We start from the raw sequence: 25,464 nt of genomic DNA on the forward strand, positions 1-25,464 counted from the left end.
CCTTCTCCTAGATACTAGAATTTTCATTTTTGGTCTTTAGTTTTACAGATTGATTTGTAGGTTTAAATGAATTTTTCTAGTAAAGTGATTAAGATGTCAAAGTTTGGATGAAAGAGAATAATTTTTACAATAGATCAAAAAGGACTTCGGTCTGAACTTACTATGTTCTCTCCAAAGATAATAAAAAAGAGTGAAGAACTTTTGTTAGCATTCAATTATTTTTGTTTTTTAAATAGTTATATAATGTGTCTTCAATTATATAAGCTACTATATTTTAGCGAGGGAGCACAATGAAAGAACAGCTTTCCAGGGACATCAGCTTTGTGGTTATGCAGGCTTGGATTTAAGTCCCAACTCTACCATGAAAGATGTATGGCCTGTCACAAATCATTTCATTTCTCTGACCCTCAGTATGGGAGGGGGTGGAGGGTGTTCTGAGGCCTTACATAGCTTTCTAGACAAATGGCTATTTAGAGAGTGCTTTTGAGAGGAGATTTAACAAAGAGACCAGTGAACAAACAAACTAAAAGGATGAACATGTATTTCTATATATACTTAAAAAAATATGTAAATATGAGAATATGTAAATGAATGGGCATAACCATTTTCCAATAAAACTTTACGTACAAAAACAGGTGCCACACCAGATTTGACCCATGGGCTGTAATTTGCTACCTCTTAAAAGATGTGTAACATGCAATTACGAATACTAATAAAATATACAATATTCTTTATTATAAATGTCATATACTCAGTTGATTCTTATAAAATGTTTTCATGGATTTTTACCAAACTTTTGTATGTGCAGCTTATGGTTGCAACTGATAAACAAAAATAATTCCAATAAAAATATTGCTTAATTTTTTTAAATGTTAGCAAGTACATGAAAGTATAACTTCAAAAACAAGGTTACAGCAGAATTCACTGGTTTATCAATGTGAGCAGCTTCTTTGCTAAGTTTAATTATTTTCTAATACTAGAAAACAAATTTCCTCAATTTGCTGTGCTTTTCACAAAATAATGTCTAAAGACACAATCCATTTCTACTTAAGTCCAGATAATGAACAAGACAATAAATCCAGCCTTGATTTGTAGCATTTGCCAATTTTGGTGGTGTAAATACTCTCACTGTGCCAATATCAAATTACCAATGTGACATTACTGAATGCACAGTTGAGAAGATATGTGAAGAGGCACACCAGTAGAGAGTATTTGCATCATACAAATACAACATGCATATATAACTTCAAAAGCACAGAGAATCGTAAAATTTCATAATTAGTAAATGAAAAGTTGTATTTATTTCCGTTGTTAATAGAATTGTCAGTTAATTGCAATGCAATTTAATTTTTAATAATGGCTGTTTAACAACTGGCTGTCAAAATTCCTAAAATTTTCACAATAGGCTCCTATAAGTCTTAATAAGCCAGCTCCAGCACACCAAAGACTCACACATAGGATAGGAAAGTAACTTGAAAATAGCACATTTTGATATATATTTTTAAAAAGTTAGTAATCTTCTTACTGTATCTCTACAAGAATGTTATTAATCAAGTTTTTCAACTATCTGATATTTCATAATGAAAAATAGAAACCTCATAATGAAACTGAGGTTTAAAAACGCTAATACTCCCTCCTAAACCTTCTCTCGTCTCAGAATCGATTTTGAGTTATTTTACTGACTTTTCTCCATAATCATCTATTTAGACTACATTTTACATAAGAAATAAAGCTTTAAACCACACAATGCTGATGATGGTAAAAAGATTGCGTTGAATTTTGTTCCTGCTACATTCTTTTGATCCAAACAACGCTTAGTCTTTATTTGAAAATGAAAACAAACACAGCAACAACAAAAACAGAAATAGTATTTCTGATTGGCATTCAGCTTTCATTCTATCAGGCTGACAATGAGAACTATTCATTGTTGATTGTTCAGAACCTACATATAATAAATGTTAAACATATAATTTTAAATAAATTATGTAAATTAACATGCAAATGTTAGCTGAATGAATTAATTAGATTAGGTATTTCCAGTGGGAAGGAAGGCAGGGGAAGTTCAGTATTTTTGACAGATCCTATGCCCTTTGAGAGGCATAGAAGAACACACTCCAGTTAGATCCCAAACAAAATAGGTAAACATTCCTAGGCAAGTTAAGTAGAGAACAAATAAGTTAGGTTCTGAATTAAGTCTCCTCTTACTCATCTTGGGTTGAGAGGTAATAAAATCTGAAGATAATTTAGAGTCAGAGAATAGAGGGAACTTGTGTCTTGCTTTTATCCGGTTTGCAGGAAGTTGGCAAAACTTGTAGAAATTCACATACTGAACAAAGAAGAGGTATGAAAGACATGGCTGTGTGTGGCAAGGAAATCAGGCCTGAGACAGCCAGGTGGAATTCTGTTGTAATTCCGCATGATGTACAGAGGAGGTGAAGAGTTTCTTATGAGATGGAAAGGATATGAGAATATGCTACCAAGACCTGGTGGATGCAAAAGTCTTTGCAGTTGGAATGACTAGGACTTAGCAGTGGATGCCCAATTGCACTGATGACTAGAAATCAGATAGAAAATGAGATATCTCAAAACCAATTTTGAGTTATTTTACCTGTTCTTTTCTATAAAATCTGTTTAGACTACATTTTTCATAAGAAATAAGGCTTTAAATTACACAATGCTGCCATGATAACAGGTGATGTCCTAGGACAAAGTGCACTTTTCATCCCTGACTCTTTGATGTCTTGATGTCAAGTAAGCATCCTGGAATGTAGATGCAATTCCAAAGTATGTATCAGGTCCTGGATTGACAAAAGCAGAATTCACTGAGTTTATTCTGAATTGATCTAAATTGATTTTTCTACTCCCCAGGAGAAAAACGGGTTAAAGATAAACATTAAGATTATTTAGATAAAAAATCTTAGTAAGCTACTTATTTTGTAAATTTGGGTTAGTGGCCACTGAAATGTGTTTCTACTACATTAACATTCACTGAGCACTTCCTAGGTGTGGACACTGTGCTTAGGTGTTTTATAAGCATCATCTAAATTAGTAATTATGACAATCTTGATATAGGTTTTTATTATTATCACATTGTTTTAGGTGAGGAAACTAGGGTTTAGAAATGCTAAGCAATATTTTGATAATTCTGCAACTATTAAGTGGCAAGTCTTGAATTTGAACTTGAATCTACTATTTTTAAAGCTCATGCTTAATAACAAAATAGATGTGTGGAAAATGAATTAGAGTATAATATGTTTACAGGGGTTAGAATAAATTTGCTCAGTTAATTGATTAAACAGAAACATTTCTCTAAAACTATACCACTAAATATAAACCTGACTTTCAGAAGCTGTATTTGGACAAAATAGCATGCTAGAGGGGGACAGATTTAAAAGCACCTGAGTCATATGAAAATATAATTCACTTTCCTTAAGTTAGAAATACTAACAATTGAAATTAAATACAAAGGAAATATGTTTTTCTAGCTTCACATGGAAAACAGCTGAAATGTTTTAGAAATTACTATTATTTAGTTTTTTGTTTTTTCCTAAGAGAAAAGAAATTTATTGAGTGTCTCCTATATGGCAGGCAATATTTCTAGGTGCTGGAGTTATAGTAGAGTTAAATATTAAATCAAAGTCTGTTTCCTGGGTTTATATTCTAGGAGAAGAGACATAAAATAAAGAAATAAACTGTGTATATATAATATGTCAGGTGGTGATTAATGCTATGAAGAATACATCAGACTAATGGTATGGAGAGAAATGTTGGAGAGGAGGTACTCTTTTGTATAAGAGCATCAATGGAGGGAGGACTCTGATGACATTTGAGCAGAGACCTGAAGGAAGTGAGGCACAGAGCCATTTGGTTATCTCGGAGAAGAGCATTCAAGCAGAAGGAATAGCCTGAGTAAAGGCCTTGGGGTTAGAGCATGCTTGGTGTATTTCCAGAACAGCAAGGAGGCCTGAATTGATGGAGTGGAATGAACTAGAGGGAGACTGGCAGCAGGTAAGGTCAGAGAGAGTAAAGCTGGATCAGATTATAGGATCATATAAGCTATGGTAAGGACCTTAGATTTTACTGATTACAGTGAGATGGGAAGACATAAAAAGCCTTTGAGCGAAGGAGTAACATAATCTGACATATTAAAAATAACTTTGTTTGTAGGGTTGAAAATAGACTACAGGGTGGAAGCAAGGCGATCAGTTGGAAACGATTCAGTAATCCAGGTGAGAAATGATAGTGGCTTCAACCAAGTGGGAACTTTACAGGGGTGACTAGTGATTGATTTTGGATATATTTTGGAGAAAAAGACGACATAGTTTGCTGATTACTGGTGTAAAATGTGAAAGAGAGGAATCAAGGACAATAACAGCTTTGTCCTTGAGCAACTGGAAAATAGGGCCCCCACTTACTGAAATGAAGAAAACTGAAGGGAGAGAAGATGTGGTGGGGGTAAAAAAATCAAGAGTTTTGCTTTGGAAAGGTGAAGTTTGAAATGCCCATTAGGCATTTAAGTGAAAATAGTGAGTAGCCATTTTATTGGGTGGAGTTTGTAGTTCAACATTGGTCAAACCAGGAAACTTTTTATTGATTATATTTCTTTGTAATGTATTTAAAAGCATAGATGTTTCAGTATTTAATATTAAAAACAGAGACATTAAAAGATTTTTAGCAAAATACAGTCTGTATGTCTTTTTGCATTCCTTAAAGCTGTAGTGTTAAATAAAATCCAAACCTATCCATGGGGAGGTCATTAAAGTTTCCAAATAAAATAAGTGGCATCCAGGAAAAATATTACCTAGCCCACTCTCCTCCTACATGCAAACATTAATAGTTCAAAGGTACCAATAGTACAAAAGTTTCCTACACAATAATGGATAGAAGGTTATATATTTGTTCTGTCACTAGTATAAATTACAATGAACTAAAGTTTTTAAAAGTCAACAGGGAGGGCAATAAAAATATCCACTAAGTAAATAAATGGAAAACAAGATGTATTCTCAAGTGATCATTCTGTAAACCACTATTTGTTCAATTCAGAATGAATGAGATGAAATTCCCTTTCCACTGTGCACTTCAAGCTATAATCACTATTTTCTTTTCCTTCCTTCCTTTCTTCCTTCTTGCATTACTAGAACTGTCTCCTTATGACTAGAAAATGTTCTGTCTGCCCAAGGAGAATTTTTTCTTGGTTCCAGGTCAAAATTATTTGTCATCTTTTCATAAATGACACAAATTCACAAGGAAGTTATACATTAAAATTTACCAACTGGGTATAAACAGGGCTTCGAACCAGTTAGTTCTGGTTAAACCCCTGCTGAGAATTTACATTTCCACCCCAGATATACTGAATCAGAATCTACATTTTAATAAATTCCCCAGGTGGTTCTTATGTATACATCTATAGTTTAACAAGATCCCCAGGTGATTCTTACATATACATCTGTATTTTTTTTTATAAAAGATCTTATGTGTACGTAAGAATCACCTGGGGATCTTTATAAACTGTAGATTCTAATTTAGTATACCTAGGTGGAAATGCAAATTATCAGCAGGGGTAGAATCGGAATGAACCAGTTCGAAGCTGATGACTCATAGTTATCTATCATTGTTGAGGTCAATTTCTATTATTTAAATTATTCGTTACATATTCTTGAAGGACTACAGTAAAATATTTTGATATGTTAAAGCTTGTCATTCAAACCCTAGAACCAAAAAAAAGATATATGTATGATCAGCAATCCTGTTGATCATAAAATAATCTCATTAGTTTTATAAAAGTCCATAATCCCAGGCCCAGACCAATGAAACAATGTTCCCCAGATTACTGAGTGAGAAATTCTGGGAGTAGGGACTAGGAACTAAATTTAAAAAAAAAAAAAAAAAAACTATTATGAGGAATCACATGATCATCTACACTTGGAACTCACTGATATAAACTTTACAAGCAAGGTTACAAATAACTAGTTTATCCCCCATGCATCTGTCAGTTTGTCATACTGTGGGGGCTTGAGTGTTGCTGTGATGCTGAAAGCTATGCCACCAGTATTCATATACCAGCAGTGTCACCAATGGTGGACAGGTTTCAGCTGAGCTTCCAGACTAAGACAGACTAGGAAGAAGGATCCAGCAGTTTATTTCTGAAAAGAAACAATTTCACGAGGTAGCATATGATCAGGAACCAGTGGTACTGAAGGAAGAGTCCAAGCCGTACTGAGGGTATTAGCAAAAAACAAGGCTCCAGGAATCAACAGAATACAAACTGAGATGTTTCAACAAAAGGATGCAGTTCTGGAAGTGCTCACTCGTCTATGCCAAGAAAGTTGGAAGACAGCTAACTGGCCAACTGACTGGAAGAGATCCATATTTGTGCCCACTACGAAGAAAGATGATCCAACCAAACGTGAAAATTATGCAACAATATCATTAATATCACACGCAAGTAAAATTTTGCTGAAGACCATTCAAAAGCAACTGCAGCAATATATTGACAGGGAACTGCCAGAAGTTCAAGGTAGACTCAGAAGAGGATGCAGAACCAGGGACATCATTGCTGATGTCAGATGGATCCTGGCTGAAAGCAGAGAATACCAGAAAGATGTTTACTTGTGTTTTACTGATTATGCAAAGGCATTCAACTGTGTAGATCATAACATATGGATAACATTGTGAAGAATGGGAATTCCAGTACACTTAATTGTGCTCATGAGGAATCTGTGCATAGATCAAGACACAGTCATTCATGTAGAACAAGGGGATACTGCATGGTTTAAAGTCAGGAAAGTTGTACATCAGGGTTGTATCCTTTCACCATACCTATTCAATCTGTATGCTGAGCAACTAATCTGAGAATCTGGACTACAGGAAGAAGAATGGGGCATCAGGACTGGAGAAAGACTCATTAACAACCTGAATTATGCAGATGACAAAACCTTGTTTGCTGAAAGTGAAAAGGACTTGAAGCACTTACTGATGAAGATCATAAGACCACAGCCTTCAGTGTGGATTACACCTCAACATAAAGAAAACAGAAATCCTGACAACTGGACCAATAAGCAACATCATGATAAACAGAGAAAAGATTGAAGTTGTCAAGGATTTCATTTTACTTGGATCCACAATCAATGTCCACGGAAGCTGCAGTCAAGAAATCAAAAGCTGCATTGCATTAGGCAAATCTGCTGCAAAAGGACTCTTTAAAGTGTTGAAAAGCAAAGATATCCCCTTGAAGACTAAAGTGCACCTGACCCAAGCCATGGTGTTTTCAATATCCTCATATGCATGTGAAAGCTGGACAATGAATAAGGAAGACCAAAGAAGAATTGACACCTTTGAATTGTGGCATTGGCAAAGAATATTGAATATACTGTGGACTCCCAAAAGAATGAACAAATCTATCTTGGAAAAAGTACAACCAGAATGCTTCTTAGAAGCAAGGATAGTGAGACTATGTTTCATATACTTTGGACAAGTTATCAGGAGAGATCAGTCCCTGGAGAAGGACATCATGCTTGGTGAAGTAGTGGGTCAGTGAAAAAGAGGAAGACTGTCAAGCAGATGGATTGACACTGTGGCTGCAACAATGGGCTCAAGAACAAAAAGCACTGTGAGGATAGCACAGGACTAGGCAGTGTTCCATCCTGTTGTACATAAGGTTGCTATGAGATGAAACCGACTCAATGGCACCTTACAACAACAAGGACAAAGTAGTTTATAAAGAAGGGGAACAGAGAAGGAGGCAGGGGAGGAGAGAAAGAGAGAGAGAAAGCCAGAGCTTGGACTGTGCAGCTCCATAAAGAAAAGTTATATATATATATTTATGTATGCGTATATATGTACGTATGTATGCATATACACAAAAACATCAAACACACACATATATAGTGTTTCTGTTTTTGTTAGTATCCAATACAATGTCTATCATATAGCAAATAAAACCAGAAAAAAAAAACCTCCTTCTAAACCTTATTCTCATATAAAGATTACAAAAGAATGCCATTCCAAGGAACATAGTCACTCCTACCACATAAAGAAATAAAATGATTTTAAATTCTGTCAGTCAAGGAGCAGAGGGTTCTGTAATGGACTACATTTTTTTCTTATTTCTTAGGTCCCAAGACCTGGTCTAAATGAAGAAGAAAAACTAACTCTACTAGATTTAGTAAGAAGAGTACTGGGGATGAAGAGGTTCTTATGAACTAATTCGTAGTTAGACAAATGCCCTTCCATCCTCAGAGGATGTTCAGCTCCATAATCTTTGAGAATTATTTGTCCTTTGAAGGGTACTTGTGTCTCCTTATACGTGTCTAAGTTACCTGTGTCTGTGGATATCCTTGAACTAATAGCTGTCCATATGATTAATGGGAGGAATGAGGTAGCATGTAAGCACCCTACACCTTACACGGGTGGAGAGACCTTGAAGAAGGCAGACATGGAGGAATAATGCTGGCCCCAAACTGTCCATCTAGAGTGTTATGCTGAAGTTATTTGCTTCAGCAATTTGAATTATTATTGAAATTCAGAATGAATCTAACAAATTGATACACACATTTTTGGGGGGACATAATTCAAACCATGACACATGGATTGAATTGTGTCCCCTAAAAAATACGTATCAACTTGACTAGGCCATGATTCTCAGCATTATGTAGGGGTTCACCATTTTTGTGATCTGATATAATTATCCTCCATTTTATGATGTGTTGTAAATCCTAACCTCTATATTTTGATAGGAGCCCTGGTGGCACAGTGGTTAAGAGCTTGACTACTACCCAAAAGGTCGGTAGTTCTGATCCACCAGCTGCTCCTTGGAAACCCAATGGGGCAGTTCTACTCTGTGCTATAGGGTAAAATTTAATTCCCTGACTCTAGCTTTTACATTTGGATTCATGAGCAAATTTATGAATACTGTAATTTGTTATTTTCTATGAAGTATATAACATTCAGTTCTATACAAATTAATAAATATCTCTACCCACAGTAAGTCCAAATTATTTTTTTATTTTTATGTTGGTCCACAAATCATCTGTTCTTATGTACTACCACAGTGACAGCACAGTTGTCACAAGAAATTATTCTAGGAAAAAATATTATTTAAAGACAATTTTTCCTTGCAGCATGATTTTTAAAATAAATTATACATTATATGTTGATTATGAATGACATATAATATATATATTTTCTTAAATAATTCATCAACATTGTGTTGTCAGGTTTATATGTTTATGTAATATGACTTGATTTGTAGTCATACATGCAAACAATTCTTCACATGTCAATAGAGATAAATAAGTTACTTAAGAGATGTCAAAATAAAAAATATATATATTTGTTATATTTCTTAAGGAAATGACCAGTTAAGTGTTCTTTATGATTTATATGTAATATTAATTGAATATAAGCTATTTGGAATGACAGCTTTCTTACTCTGTTGTCATTGAAACATTTAAGTATATGCATTATAAAATAAAAATATAACTTTTCTTATAAGAAATAATTATTGTCTGGGAATAAAACATCCCATTTCAATAAAAATAATAACAGCGAAACAGGTATAATTGGAATGTATGAATGGTAAAATCAACTTATGGTTAAAATATATGTATGTAATGATGGATACTTAATGACTAAAAATGATCAAAACACAAATATGTCTGAGTTCACCTACCTTGAGAACATCTCCTTGTGCTAAATGAAATGTTCTGGCTGAAATATTGATTCCTTTTCCTGCTTGAACCTGAATACTATAAATACATTCATGGTTGTTTTCATAGTTGAGGGGATAGTTTGGCGAGAGCAAAATCCCTTCATTATTTGTTGCAGACGCACCACACTCAGCTGCAGGTAAAACAGAATATTGAAGTACAGTTTAATAGAAAGCATTATCATTTTCAAATAATGTGATGTATGGAAGTGTAAATGTATTTTATTTTATCTAGAGCCTAACAGGAAAGTAATGCAGAGAATGGTCATGTGTTGTAGATGACATATTCCCGGCCCCGTCTCATCAACATATGGGAAGAAAGGACTACTGTTGATGGACTGGACACTTGTAAATAGGTGGAGATACACAAGAATTTTAGTCTGTTTGCTTTCCTGGATGAAATAACAGCATGGGAAAGAATGAGAGCAAAAAATTTTCAGAAAGTATTTTGAGTGTATAGATCTCTAATACTTTCAGATTTATAATTTAATTCTTGTATAAAAAGTAGAAACAACAATTTTCTTTTAGAATGATTATAGTTTGATCTTTCTTATTTTTACCTTTCTTGAATTTGATCTTTAATAACAACACCAAAAAGGGAACTAACTACTACATTGTCATTGAAACTACAAGTTTCTCACTAACCAGTAATTGTAAAAAATTGGATATCTTTGGAAATTATGTCACCTTTCTCAGTTTAAAGGATAAAATTAATTAAGGCATTCGGACAATCAGTAGTACTAACCTCCAGGACTGATTCTGAAAAATTTTAGAAAGTGTCCGACCACTTTAAAAAGATCTGAGGACTTCATAACAAATTTAGTTCAAATTTAATTTTACCTTATTGCCTTAAAAAACTTGTAGCAATATTGCAAAATCAAACAATAAATTCTTATAATTCTAAAATATGTTTCTTATATTTCAGAAGTTCAATGAACTCAGTTTTCTATCTTATCTAATAACTTCCTTCTTATTCCCATACCCTAGTGGGTAAGAACGGTAATATTTTCCAAAAGTTTAACTAAACAGAAAAGAAAACAAGTCATTATTTTCCAGAAATATGATTTTATAAATAATGATCATAGAAACAACCTGAGGAAGTATACAAGGTGAAGGATAATGAATTATTTTACCTTCTAAGTGCATAAGCATTAACAAAAATAAGGCAAAAGAAAAATGCCTACGGAGGAAATGAAAAGGATCAAGATGGAGCAGTCAGAATAATATCAACATAGTTTACAATAATAATAAAAACTAGTGAAGTGATGCTGACAGTCAACCACACACACGAAAATATCACAGAGGGTTCTTCCAAGTTACATTTAAAGTAAAAAATAGCAACAAGCAATCAAAAAAATAAAAAATAAAAACTCACAGACACTCACTACTGATGTAAATTATTTTTATTTTAATGTTACTTAAACATGATCAAACATAAATATAGATGTCCAAATGCTTTGATCTGTATACAATTATAATATCAAAACACGTTTACAAATACAAAAAGGAAGCTACAAAAACAGTAAAATTAAAAATAAAAACATTTATCTAGTGTGGCATAAGATTTTGTTTTCTTGAAATCAAATTGCCCTTGGCAATGGAGATAAGGAGCCAACTGCTAGAATACAGGCTTTCGGAGTTTTCTATGCCTGTAATTACACTATGCTGTGTGATGACTCAATTCTCCCTTATTTTATCCCTCTCTGAACTGCTGAGAAACTTTTATTTGTAAGGTACAACATGATGTCATGAGCCCCTCACTTAGTGAGATAGAATCACTTTCTTTCCTTCCCACTAGCCTAAGAGAATCCAGGTAAGCTTGTGGGGTCATAAAGATAAATGTGTCTGGATTATACAGATGATCCAAAATGCACATATATTTTTGGAAGTTAGATTATTTAATAGAAAATACTGTTTTAAATTATTTCATAGAATCATGGAGTATTGAGACTATGTTCTTGGACGTGAGTTTTCAAAACACCGATACATTGATTAAGGGTCCAGGCTTTGGAATTTGGAGACCCAGGTTCAAAAATTAAGCTCTTTTTTTTTCCCCCTAGCTATATGGCTTTGACAAATTATTTCTTCTCACTAAACCTCAAAATTCTTATAACAATGGAAATAATCCCTTCTTCAAAAGGATGTTTTGGTTGTGTATGTGAGAGAGACAATTCATAATACCCATAGAATATTAAATGCGGTGTCTGACACTCAAGAACTCAATAAAGTAACACTGCCGTTAGGGATGCTAATGGTGACATTATGTTACATACAGAGGAAAAAACAAATGGAACGTTTATATTATCCCATTGTCAAGAAATCTAACCAGGTATAGAAAGACACCTATTATGAAAAAGCCAAAAGATGCTTCTTAATTTTGTAGAATTGTTTATGATGTTAAAATTTGCTTTAACAACTTGTGTAAACTGAGCAAAACCCAATGCTACCCTCCCTGCTCCCCCACAAAAAAAAAAAACAAAACTAATCCAAGTGATAAGTTACTTAAACTACTCTTTAAAATATACTAATAATTTATTGTTAAAGTCTCAACATAAATATTACTGGGTTTATACTATAAAATTAAAGGAGATTATTTGCCTTTTATATTACAAATAATCAGCTGTTGACATATTTTACTATTTCAGATGGTTTAAAATGGTCTACTTAGAGGAATAAGATCAGGACTTAAACGAGAATGAGAGAATTGAGGAAGAAAATCTAGATTAAGTTAGCACCTTCCTCATGAATGAGAACTGACTATATAATTTGTGAGGCCCCATGTAAAATGAAAATGCACTGTTCCTTGTTCAAAACTTATTAAGAATTTCAAGAAAGCAACAGAGGAGCATTAAATCAAGATTGGGGCCCTTCTGATCATGTACCCTTTAGACTGCACAGGTTTCACACCCATGAAACCCGCCCTGCATTTATTCCTTACAACAACACTGCAAGGTAAAACTTATTTTCTCCACTGTTATACATGAAAACCCCAAATTGACCTTGCCAAAACCGAACAGATATTATGTATTAGAGCTGGGATTTACATTCTCATCTTATTGCCCATGATGTTAAAAGAGTGAACATGTAATTCTTTTTCAGACCAAAATACATTTTTAATGTGAAAGAAGACATTGTTATTAATTATCCCAGAAAACAGGTATAAACTGAGATTGTCTCAGGAAAACCAGTACATAAATTCATTGTTTTTTCTTTGCAGTTTAACTGCTGCCCACGCTACTCAAAGACTTTTTATTAAAAATTCACAGGATTATAATATGTGGGCTAGGATGTGTCCAAGGGATCAGAACACAATCATCCCACATATAATTTATAAATCTATATTCTACTTTACATAACTATTAACGTTCAGGGTGATTACCTTCTATCAAGGCAAGGTCTTGAAACACAGAAAATGAAAATCTGTTCAAAATATTCTACTTATAGACAGGAAAATACACTAATTTATTTTTTCAATATGAGTTTTAATAAAATAAAAATTTCTACTAACAGTAAGTTAAGAAGCAGCTTCAGCTTACTACAATACCAATCTCCAGGATCTAACTGATTAACATTTTATTTTAGATAGAATTTCATCTTTGACTTTATTTTTGAATTGAAAGTATACCAAACACTGACCTACAGTACTCAATGGAGTACTGAAGAGCACTATACAAGTTCTTTCAGCACTTCAGCTACAGTGGTCTTGCTTGCCAAGTGGATTTGAGCAGGGTCTAACATTGAAATGAACAACAAATTTTGCACAGTTCAACCATATGCCCAAGTCAGATGATGAACATGCTTTTATCCATGCTATGTGATAAGCTGACACATTATCTTTTACAAATGCATATCTAATCTTGGCACTTTCTGCTTAAAATATACTTACCATCAGCAAGTAAAAATTCATGGAATGCCACACAAGGCCATTTATAATGTGACCCTAGACTGCCTTTCTAGCTATAATTCACCATTCTCTTCCTTGGCATTGCAATTTAGTCATCCTGAGCTACCTGCCTTTTGCCGCTGTCTCCTACTCTAAACCTCTGTACTTGCTGTTTTCTCTACATGTTAGCACCACCTCCGGTGTATGAAATAAATAAAATAATGTCACATTGGAGTATCAAGGATAATTCTCACAAATAACATTCATGGTCGCATATTTATGTAAGCCCAAAAGAGATGCCATAATTACAATGTTGTCATTGTAAGATTTCATTGTATATGACATGAATAGCACAATACGTTTCCACAAAACATACCTAAAAATGAGAAGATATAAGCATTGGCAAACTGTGAATAGATACTCTTAAGAGATACTAAAATTAACTTATAAGAGAAACCAACAACAGAACAGCTATCCCTAAGAGAGGAAAAGGATGTTTGTTAGTTAATCCTAGGATAATAAGCTTATATAAAAGAACATTAATTCTGTCAGAAACAAGAGTTTGAGTGAAGGAAGTCCTGGAAATATAATTGGCAATAGCATACTGAGAAACAGCCACCACCACAAGGCCATAGTGGCATTTACGGGCAGCATGTAGCTATCACTGAACAGACACAAATCCATGACTCACTAGATCTGGGCAATGCAAGGGTGTCAGGCGGGTGCTGTAAGGAACAGCATATATATATATGATGTAATATACTAGTGTGAAAAAGTTGTCATAATAAAAATAAACCTATAAGGTCATTCTAACATAGGCAATTAATATATTTGTTTAACAGAGTGCCTTAGCTGAGGATGTATCATAAGATATTTGAAGTAGCTGGAGGCAGTTAATAGTTCGGTAAAACAAATTGAGTGATTCATTTGAAAGATATTTATTAAACCCTTATTACATACTGAGCACGGGAAATATAGTGTTGAAACCCTCATAGAATTTACATTCTAGTAGAAAAGACAGATGTTTACTATGTGATCATTCAGCTAAATGTATAATGTGTGCAGTTATATAACTGGCAGCCCTGATCCATTCTGGGTGGTTAGGAAGGGCTTCTCTGAAGAAGTGAAATTTGAAAATGGATTAGTAAATTAAGGGTGATGGGGGAAGGTGGTGGTCGTGGGGTAATTGTATTAGTCATCTAGTGCTTCTGTAACAGAAATACCACAAGTGGATGGCTTTAATAAAAAGAAATTTATTCTCTCACAGTCTAGTAAGCTACAAATCCAAATTCAGGGTGTCATCTTCAGGAGAAAGCTTTCTCTCTCTGTCAACTCTGGAGGAAGTTCCTTGCCATCAATCTTCCCCTGATCCAGGAGTTTCTCAGAGCAGGGACCCTGAGTCCAAAGGACCTGCTATTCTCCTGGCTCTTACTTCTTGGTTGTATGAGGTCCCCATGTCTCTCTGCTCACTTCTCTCATATAGCAAAAGAGATTGACTTAAACCACAATCCAGTCTTGTAGACTGAGTCTTGCCTCATTAACATAACTGCCTCTAATCTCACCTCATTAACATCATAGAGGTAGGATTTACAATATATAGGAAAATCACATCAGATAACAAAATGGTGGATGATCACACAGTACTAGAAATCATGGATAGCCAAGTTGACACACATTTTGGGGGGACACAACTTAATCCTTGACAGTAATCATATTCCAAACACAGGGAACATTTCTAAAAACTTTCAGTTTACAGGTTTTGGTAACTGAAACCCATTATGGGAAAGGCTTTTTTTTTTTTTGTATAAGGTGGAGCTAGAGGCGGGTCTATCACTTTCTTATTTCAGGTGTGGTAAGGGAAGAATGTTTCCTTTTGTTTGCTTGTTTTGGGGGTATGTGTATGAATGGGGATGTCACTAGGCTTGAGCTTCTTGTAGTTCTTTTGGTGTGGAGATACTTTTTAAGGCTTATAAAGTTTGTTGCAGAAGATGAGAAATAGACGATAAAATGAAAAATAGAGAAGAAGGCTGAATAAGCTACTTTCATAAAAATTTTTTGAGATTTTGGGTCAGAAAAGTATTGCTTCACTGCCCAGGTGTTGCACTGTTGTCAGCAAATGGTAAGCATACTTCTTCCTCCTTCAACCATAAGCCTAGAACCTATTCCCCTTCTCACTTTGGTCCAGAGTTCACTTTCATGTTCTAAATAACTGGTATCACTAACTGATAAAGCCTATGTTTAGTAATATTGATTTCCTACAAAATAGCCAATACTAAGCTATCAATACCTAATATTGTCTCCTCTCTCTGATTTGAACTAGGCAGTCATCTTTAAATCGCAGGGTTTAATAAGAAGAAAACATGTAATTAGCAGAGGAGTAGGTAAATAATTTTGGAGAATAGGTCTTCAGTGCTTTTTATAACATATAAATATTTTCTGTACAATCTCCAGTCAACATACTGTATATTATTAAGCCTTTCTTTTATGGAAAAAAAAAAAAAATCTTACACATTGTCTTAGTCATCTAGTGCTGCTATAACAGAAATACCACAAGTGGATGATTTTAACGAAGAGAAGTTTATTTCCTCACAGTCAAAGTAGGCTAAAAGTCCAAATTCAGGATGTCAGCTCCAGGCGAAGTCTTTCTCTCTCTGTCAGCCTTCTCATCAGTGTTCCCCTGGACTAGGAGCTTCTCGGCGCAGGGACCTCGGTCCAAAGGACACGCTCTGCTCCAGGCACTGCTTTCTTGATGGTATGAGGTCCCCATGTCTCACTGCTCCCTTCTGTCTTTTATATCTCAAGAGACTGCCTCAGGACACAATCCAGTCTTGTAGATCCACTCCTGCCTTACTAACACAACTGCCACCCATCCTCCCTCATTAACATCATAGAGGCAGGTTTACAACATACAGGAAAATCACACAGTACCAGGAATCATGGCCTAGCCAAATTGGTACACACGTTTTTTGGGGGACATAATTCAAACCACGGCACGCATATAACATACTTTTCATTTAAACATACAGATTAAGAAATCTATTCCCATTACCAGTATGAAACTCTATGCTGAGTATGAAAATAATATGTTGATAAATATGGCCTGAGTTGGACTGGAGTGGGAGAGATATGTGTACTAGAATCTGGTGATAAGAGTCACTGCTACAGTGAGGAATTCAGTAGAGCAGGGATGTTCATTGAATTTTAATTTTTTCTGACTTACTGAAAAACAGTCCAGCCTATGCATCATTAATCTCCATTACTGGGCCAAGAAAATCTAGCAGCATCTATTGTGTGCAAACAGTCATATATTTTCAGGTAAACAGGTAAAATTCTTTTCAGTAATTTGGGAAATTTGAAAAATGTCTATGATCAATGAAGTTTGCAGTTATTTTTAAGAATTTGCACTGCAATTGAATTTTTCTTTTATGCTATTTTGATAGCACAAGCAGTTATTTTAAAAATTGTGTTTTGTAAAAGCAGTTAAAATAAACTTGGATTATTTAAACAACTTAGAAACTTTTCAAAACTAAACATATGATAGGCTAAATTAAATCAGGTGTAGTATTAAGAAGAAATATATTTTCCAGATGTTTATTACTAGGGAAAATAATATTATATGATTGTGGCAATATAGGAGGGTGGGACATTAAAACTCCTCAATGCAAATCAACCATTTCTTTTTTTAAAATCATCTATATGTGATTTCACCTTTTTTGGTTGTGTTTGTTTTAGTTTTTATCAGATAATGAAGTCTAGTATGTTCCAAATATATTTTATACCTTATTTCATCAAATGAAGACACCATTTACTGCAAAAGTCATCATTATTTTGTGTCTCTAAGAAAGCAAAAATGCTGCCAATAAACTATGATCGACATTGATTGTGACATACATACCAATTGCAGAGGTATTAAAATGTTTACTTTCTTAAAGGACATCTAACAAGTTGTGAAATGCAGTAAAAAGGAATAACAATACTGAATATTTTTAGAACACCTTAAATGCCTTCACAACTTGGCAATATTAATAACATATTTGTTCTTCAGAAAGTTTTAGTCAAAAATAAACTTTCTTTTTCAAATAGGTACTTGAATAATGCTTGTGTTCTTGGAAGGAAGTGGAAATTAGAGGCTAGAGAGGTATATTAATTTCCTTATGCCACTACTAAGTATATGAAAATCCATTAATATTACTTTTATAAAGTCTAGTTTTTCCTTTCCTTTGTTCTTCTCAGATAACAGTGGTAGTTAGCTGGCCTTCTCCTTCCAGCCTCTACAATTACAATGCTGTATGTAACCAAGTGCAAACTAGTTCTTATTAAAATTACTTACAAATCAAGAGTTTAAAAAAAAAAAAGTTTTTTGGAAGAATTTAATTTGAAATAGATTATTTTTATCCTTATAAATTTTATTTTAATGTATTTGTTATGTTCATCTTTTACCATGCAAAATCACTGATATATTTGTTGTTCATTGTTGTCATAATTAAACAGCCCAAGTTCAATTTTTTTTTTAAATATACAATTTACAGTATGGAGGATTTCTTGAAATCTGATATTGTCCTTTCATCCTTCCTTCCTTCTATAAACAGCTATGGAGGGTCTACTGTGCTTATCTACTCATTAAAAACAATATTATTAACAATAATAACTACAGATATACCAGGTACTATGTTAGGTCTTAGGGATAAGGTCATTGCCCGCAAATGATATGTACTCTAGAAGAAACAGATAGACATGGAAAGTGGTATATACACTAATGTGTAATCTGTAGCATAATACAAGTTTGTGCAATGGGCTGGGATGGCAAAAATGAGGAAGTAACTCATTTTAAAGGAGCAGTGAGAAAATAATGTCAGGGAAGGTTTCATGGAATAAGTTATCACTGATTTGAGTCAATGTGATTCCAATGACAATCAAAATGAAAAGATTCCAGACAGAGGAAACTGTTTGAATGAAAGCATGGGCAGGTGAACCCATGGAAGAGTAGCTCATATCCCATTTTAAGAAATTTGGACTTTAGCCTGTAGGCACTGGAGACCCATTAAAGAGTTGTAAGAAAGAAGAACACATGATTAGATTTGGAATACCCATTTGGGTAGCTCTATGGTGAATGGAGAGTAACCCTGGGTTCCTGGAGGGAGAAAAACCAATAGAAAATTATTGTACTGTTTCAGACAGAAGATAGTGAAAACTTGAAATAAAGTGATGGGTGAGAGGAAATGGAGAAGTAAAAACTCTAGATCTTAGAGAATATTTGGATGTATGGGAATGAGAGAGAAGAAAAGTTAGAGAAGAAAGGAGAAATGGCTTTGAGCATGTTAATGAACTTATTTTTGTACATGACGAATTTAGTGTGCCTATGGGATATCAGGTGGATATGTCTAGTATGCAGCTAGAAATATTTGTAGTCATAGGATTGATATTTCAAGCAACAGAGCAAAAGGATTTATCCAGAGAACACATATGGAGTAAGGAGAGAAGTAAATTAAGACCAGAGGCTGTGGAGAATCAGAATTTACGCAGCAGGCAAAAGGAACACTCAGAGAAGGTGGTATCATGAAACAGTATGGGGGGGATAGTTTCATAAAAAAGAATTTTCAGCAGTGTCAAAAGCCGGAGGGAATTCAGTTAGGGTGAAGAATACTAAGAGTTCACTTGTTTGGGCAAGTAAGAAGTCAGGAAGAAAGGGAGTAAGACCATGACTTTTATGATCTTTGCTATAGAGAGAGGTAACAGAGGTTTGAATGAGGGTTTTTTTTGTTAGTTTGTGTTGTTTTTATTTTTGGTTAATTTTGAATTAAAAATATTTGAAGATGTTTATTTTCTAAGGAAAGGAAATAGTACAGAGGTAGAGGCTACAGAGCGATTTAAAAAAAAAAAAAAATCCCTGATTCTTAAGACCTAAGAGTCTAGTAAAGTAAAACTAGGCTAATAAATAAGTTACTTGGGAAAATCTGTGTGATTTATAATAGTGGTAAATGAAGACACAGATTTAAATTCACATATACTGTGTTATTAAGGAGCTCTGGTGTGCAGTGGTTAAAGCGATGGACTGCTAACCGAAAGGTCGGTGGCTGGAAACCACCCAGTGGCTCTGCAGGAGAAAGATGTGGCAATCTGCTTCTGCAGAGATTTACAGCCTTGGAAACCCTATGGGGTCACTATAAGTCAGAACCAACTTGACAGCAGTAAGTTTTTTGGTTTTATACTATGTTATTACTACAGAACACCATATAAAAAAGAAAAAATGCTATAAGAAAAAAAATCAATTAGACCATAGGTTTCAGATAAATGGCTCTTATAAATATTAGTGAAAATTTTTAATCAATATGCTCAGAATAAATTATTTTTTTATTATTTTTTGAATATTGCAGAATCGGCTGAGATTATTATTGATTTATAATGACAAGATTTTTAAAGCATATATGTTTACCCTCTGACTGCTTCATTTAACTTAACTGGTAAAAGAATGATTATAATAATTATTTGTCTCACGTCAGAATGTTTACATATAAATGCTAATACCCTTTTTAAATACGATTTCATAAATCTTTATGATTCAAAGAGAAAATAATTTATTATGTAATAGTAATGTTTTTATATTTTCTCGTGAGATGTTTTAGCGAAGAAAACCCAAATTGTAGTGGTAAGTGTCCCAAGAGTAGTATCTAGATGGCAACATCTAATGTTCCTCAGTTCTCAAGATTCTAATATATTTTTCTAGACACTGTGAAAATCTAATACATTTCTCGTTAACTCATTAAGAAGGAGGTAGGTATAGTAAGAATAAAAGAGATTCGTTATTCTTGGAATAAAATTATGAGAAGTAGTAAGCATAGAAAACAAGAACAAAATATAATTATTTCATCTAATAGATGTTAATTAATTTACATATTGTATACAAAGTTCCGTATCTGGAGAGGATAAATACAATAACAATAGCTAATAGTATTTCTCAAGTGCTTATTATAGTAAATGCTTTGTATGCACTTAAACTCTCTGTGAGGAAAGCTTGTGTTTCTAAGGAGATATCTGAAGATGGGAAAGGCTGAGTAAGCTACCCACAGTTACATAATTGTTGAGAATTCAAACTCAGAATTGTCTGCCTCCATACCCGTGACGTTAATCCCTGCTTGATATTTCCATTCAGAAGTGAACAAGACTCAAAACCCTACAATTAAGAACTTCAGGTTGGCAAGGAAGATAAGAACTGACATAAATTACTGTTCTATAAAGTAGAAGGTATAACAGAAGAACGGATTCCGTTTATGGGTTTAACCAAACCTAAAAAACCGAACCAGTTGCTATGAGGTCGATTCTGACTCACGGTGACCCCATGTATGTCAGAGTAGAACTGTACTCCATGGGTTTCCAATGGATAATTTTTTCAGAAGTAAGGGTGCTAGCATTTCTTCTGAGGTGCCTCTGGTTGGACTCAAATTGCCAACTATTTGGTTAGTAGTCAAGGTAACTGTCTGCACCACCAGAAGACACCTATGGGTGTAAAGGATGGAAAAATCACTGCTTAGGGAACAACTTCATCAAGAAGGTAGCATTTTGCTTAGATTTTGAATGACGAGTGGAATTATGATAAGCTGAGAAGGGAAAGGGAAGATCCAGGGAAAGAAGATAATTCCATTTATAAATATTATTACTTATCCTAATACTGAGAAAGAAAGAAAAGGCAGATGAAGCTTTTCACTTTACTTATTCCAATAGGTATTTTTATAATTTGTCTCTTCCAACTTCATGATAGCCTTGGCTCCATGATATCTGCTCTCTGCAATGAGTTGACAAAAAATTTAAAATTAAACTATAGATATCAGGGATGCTCAAGATATATTTCCTGCTCTGAGATTAAAATATGAGATCTTTCATCTAAAATAGTCTCAGGTTAAGCATACAGTTAATGAAGTTCTCTTCTGGGGAAGAGGACGAAGGAAGGAAGGAACGGGAGGCAGATGGTTTCTTTTATGTTCTTTTTCCTCCTTGTTTTCCTATGACTTTAGTGTGAACACTGTCTCTCTAACATAGTTTTCTTATGGAAATATAAGAAAACAAATAAGTCACATATATTTTATTAAATATTAATAAGAATTAAATATTTATAATTTTATTTATAAATATTTATAATTAATATTTATTAAATATTAATTAAGAAGAAGAATTTAGGGGAAAGATTTCAGTAATTCCTGTGGTGCTGAGAGTTCCCAAATACTCAATTAAATAATTGAGTGTTACAGCCAGCAAAACTTTTAAAACATACAAAAGAGCACATTGAAAAAAAGAAGTTTATAATATGATGAATATAAGGAAGTATGTTACCTAAGTTAAGGTACTAACCAAAAAATACAGGTTAAAAGTTACTTTATAGGGAATGTTAACTAAATCCCATCACTTAAGCTGGTTTCCAGTCAATGTTCAAGATTAATGATTCAGATTTCATTGCATATATAAAATTAAAAATGGTTTGCATCTGAAGATCATAAACATTATTCTCACTGACATTCTCCAAAACTAATATTATTTAACATTTTTTTCAAATAAAGAAGTTTTTTTCAGGAAGGGCATAGAGGGGTAGTGTAGTTTTATTACATTTCTCTTAGTAAATATTCAAAAAGTCCAGAAGTTCATGAGAACTTTTCCAAGATTCATCTCACACAAATATAAACATAATAAATTCTGGCATTTATCACTAAGAATGGCCAGGATAATCTGTCGACCCTGCACTTATGTGTAATAAGTGTAGGCCTTTATATGCAGAAAAATGGCACTGTTTCTCACAAGGGAAGACTTTGAAGGAGTTTCAGAAAAAAAGACGTAGATTTCCTGTCCTTTGGTAACACATGAAGTCTCGATTCTCTGATGGTTTTCTAGTTTCCACTATCAAATTTGAAACAGCAGTGGTCAATATGACACTTTCTCAGCTGTTTGAAATCCAACTATTTGCTGATTGCACCACCTCTTCCGTCCTTTCTAGCAATAAAGAAGAATTGTATAATATGATCTGACTAACAAATAAATAAGCGGCCAAAGACCATTTTGATTAGTGGTTTTCCAGTTCTCCAGAAATTATAAAACAGAACCCCTGCCCCCAAAAAAACAAACAAACAAAAACACCTAACAGGGAAAGTCTCTAGGTCTGATTTTCTGATTCTCGTCTCTTAGCCACAATCTGCAGGCTGAAGGTAGTGGACCTGAGGCCCTGAGAGTCTGTTGAGCCTGCAGTGGTGACCTTCTCTTTGGCCAATGTATGAAATGTCACTATTTCAATTCATGGAGAAGCTTTATGCTTTCTCCTGTATGTCCTTAAACTGTCGAAATGTACTGTGTTAATTACTCCATAATTACATATATATGTGTGTGTGTGTGTGTGTACACACATATACACATATATATACATATATATATATATATACACCAAAACCAAACCAAACCCATTGCCGTCAAGTCAATTCTGACTCATAGCGACCCTGTAGGACAGAGTAGAACTGCCCCATAGGGTTTCCAAGGAGCAGCTGGTAGATTTGAACTGCCGACCTTCTTGGTTAGCAGCTGAGATCTTAACCACTGTATTACCAGGCTCCGAAGTGTGTGTATACATATATATAATAAAATATAACTCTGGGAAAATGTGGTATTTTAGATGTGTTTTTAAGATATTAGAGGATTTACAAAATACTGAATTTACTTTTTGTAAATTAAATTTATTGAGAGGAAACAAATTTAATGTGGGGATAATTTAATCATTTCTGAAAAATTCTTCAAATTGGGAAATCTTTGCTCAACTTCTAAGGTTTCATGGAGGTAGAATCACTGAGGAATGCCACTCAAAATACAGATAACCCTTGACTTCACATCTATGAATATAAAGATTAAGAGCTAGAGTCCCAACCCTAGTCTACATACATGTCAATAGATATAGCTTAATAATAAGAATAACACCTTCTGCTTAATATCTTCCCATGCATTCTTTGTAGGAAGCAAGGGGAATATTTACATGCTATGGAATGTATCAAAGTAACCCAAGGAAATGAACAGTACTAATTTTTGCCACTTTAATTGTACTAATCTTTTATCTGTCTTCTTTATATTAATAGCAAAAAGTGATAGACAAAAATTTCTTTAGAAGATAAGTGGTGCAATTTTGAATGGATATTTAGGATTTCCACTAAAAAAAAGGGCAGGAACTTTTAAATAATCTAAACCAGAAGCAAGATAGTATTAGTAATGTCAGCTGTAGACTGTTCCAAGACATGATCCCTAACAGACTACTGGCTTTTGAGAAGGCTGTGCCATTTAAAGGAGACTTGCATCACTGGTGCTAGTTGGCCTTTGTTGCTGACAACAACACACGCTGAGTCATTTTATACTCCCATTATGAATTCTAGCTAATGAAATTAAATTCAGAATGTGCTTTCTTGTGTCCATTGTACAAGACCATGTAAGAATAGGCAATTTAAATCGTCAGGATAAAATACAATAAGTTCAGATTTCACTGTGAGATAGAAATCTAAGCATCTAACATATAGCGCCCTGAATTAAAATGTTACATTTTAAACTTGTGATAGATGAATAGAAATTCTATTACCTGGCAGGCTATTTCTCAATTTGGCTATCTGCAGGGAGTACAGAAGAGTAAAAGAAACATACATTGAATGATATATTGCTATGTGATATGCTAAGTGATATAAAAGCAAATATGAACAAGTTTGGTGGAAGAACTGAGAATGGAATAACAAATTTTGCCTGTGGAAGTTGAGGAAAGCCCACAGAGAAAAGAAACTTCATCAAGTCTTCAAGGCATAAACACTGTATGCTAAAACAACGCTACGGTACCTATAGTTTTCCTTAGAAATATCTAATTCCATTATGTTCCCCATGTTCTTAAGAAGCACTACCAATCAGGTGCAACAGACATACCCACCCTGAATTTTTACCCTAAGAGGCCTAAGGTGTGAATAAAAGACTCTTCCTCTTCCCTGATCCTCTCAACACAGTAGTTTCACGGAATCATGGGTGGGACTGAAGGTTGCTTAAAGATCTATCAGCCTATATACATCAGCATTCTCTATCTTGTATACTAGTAACATGTAACTAAAAAAAATCAGAAGAATTTAGGGGAAAGATTGCAGTAAGGGGCAACATGCCAGGAGATTATAAATTATACAATAAGCTACAAAGCGGCAACTAGCAACTCCTGGCTTCTCTATAGCAACCACTAATGGTTCTAAAGTAGATGAGCTATAAACAGAGTTGGGGAAAGTCATTCTTTTGAGAAAAATTATGAAACAGGGACAAACATATTGTGATCTTAAAAAGTATATTTTTGGGCAGTCCCATTACAAACATTTTTGCAAATATGATCTGTAAAGCAAAGTCCATGTGTTCTAAATCCGACTGGGAAGAAAATGGGCACTACAGACATAGACTGAGTGTTCTTTTAGCAAACTGACATCTAAAGGTGTCTTCATCTTTTTTTTTTCTTTTTCAGTGTTTGCTCTGCTGTCCTTTTCTTTCCTTATTCCTATTTTGTCCCCTGCTGTTATGAATACCATAGGGGTGTTTGTTTTCTTATTTTCTTGTCTGCTTGCTCATAGTACTTCATGGAAAAAGTACTCTATGAAGCAAAAATTGAAAAGAAAAATATCTTCTTGTGGCAGATCATCTACAGTGGAGTTTCACTTTATATAAATACGAATTATACAAGTCTGAAATAGCTTAATACTTGAAATATTTTAAAATACTCACTTTTTTTTTTTAATATTTTATTGTACTTCAGGTGAAGGCTTAAAGAACAGATAGTTTCTCATGTAACAGTAACACACATGCTGTTTTATGACATTGGTTAACAACCCCACAACATTTTAACCCT

The 25,464-nt window shown here is 34.0% G+C and overlaps 1 protein-coding gene across 2 annotated transcripts in view; it reads right to left on the reverse strand.

Moving 5' to 3' along the window:
* CSMD3 (CUB and Sushi multiple domains 3) overlaps positions 1-25,464 on the reverse strand; it is a 1,379,111-nt gene that overhangs the window by 348,616 nt on the left and 1,005,031 nt on the right. For both annotated transcript variants that reach the window (XM_004372959.1, XM_004372958.1), the window contains one exon: positions 9,671-9,840. In XM_004372959.1, coding sequence (XP_004373016.1) covers positions 9,671-9,840 — 170 coding nt within the window. The remainder of the gene's footprint in view (positions 1-9,670; positions 9,841-25,464) is intronic.

The sequence above is a fragment of the Trichechus manatus genome, unplaced genomic scaffold, assembly GCF_000243295.1.
Source record: "Trichechus manatus latirostris isolate Lorelei unplaced genomic scaffold, TriManLat1.0 scaffold00022, whole genome shotgun sequence".
Classification (NCBI taxonomy): domain Eukaryota; kingdom Metazoa; phylum Chordata; class Mammalia; order Sirenia; family Trichechidae; genus Trichechus; species Trichechus manatus.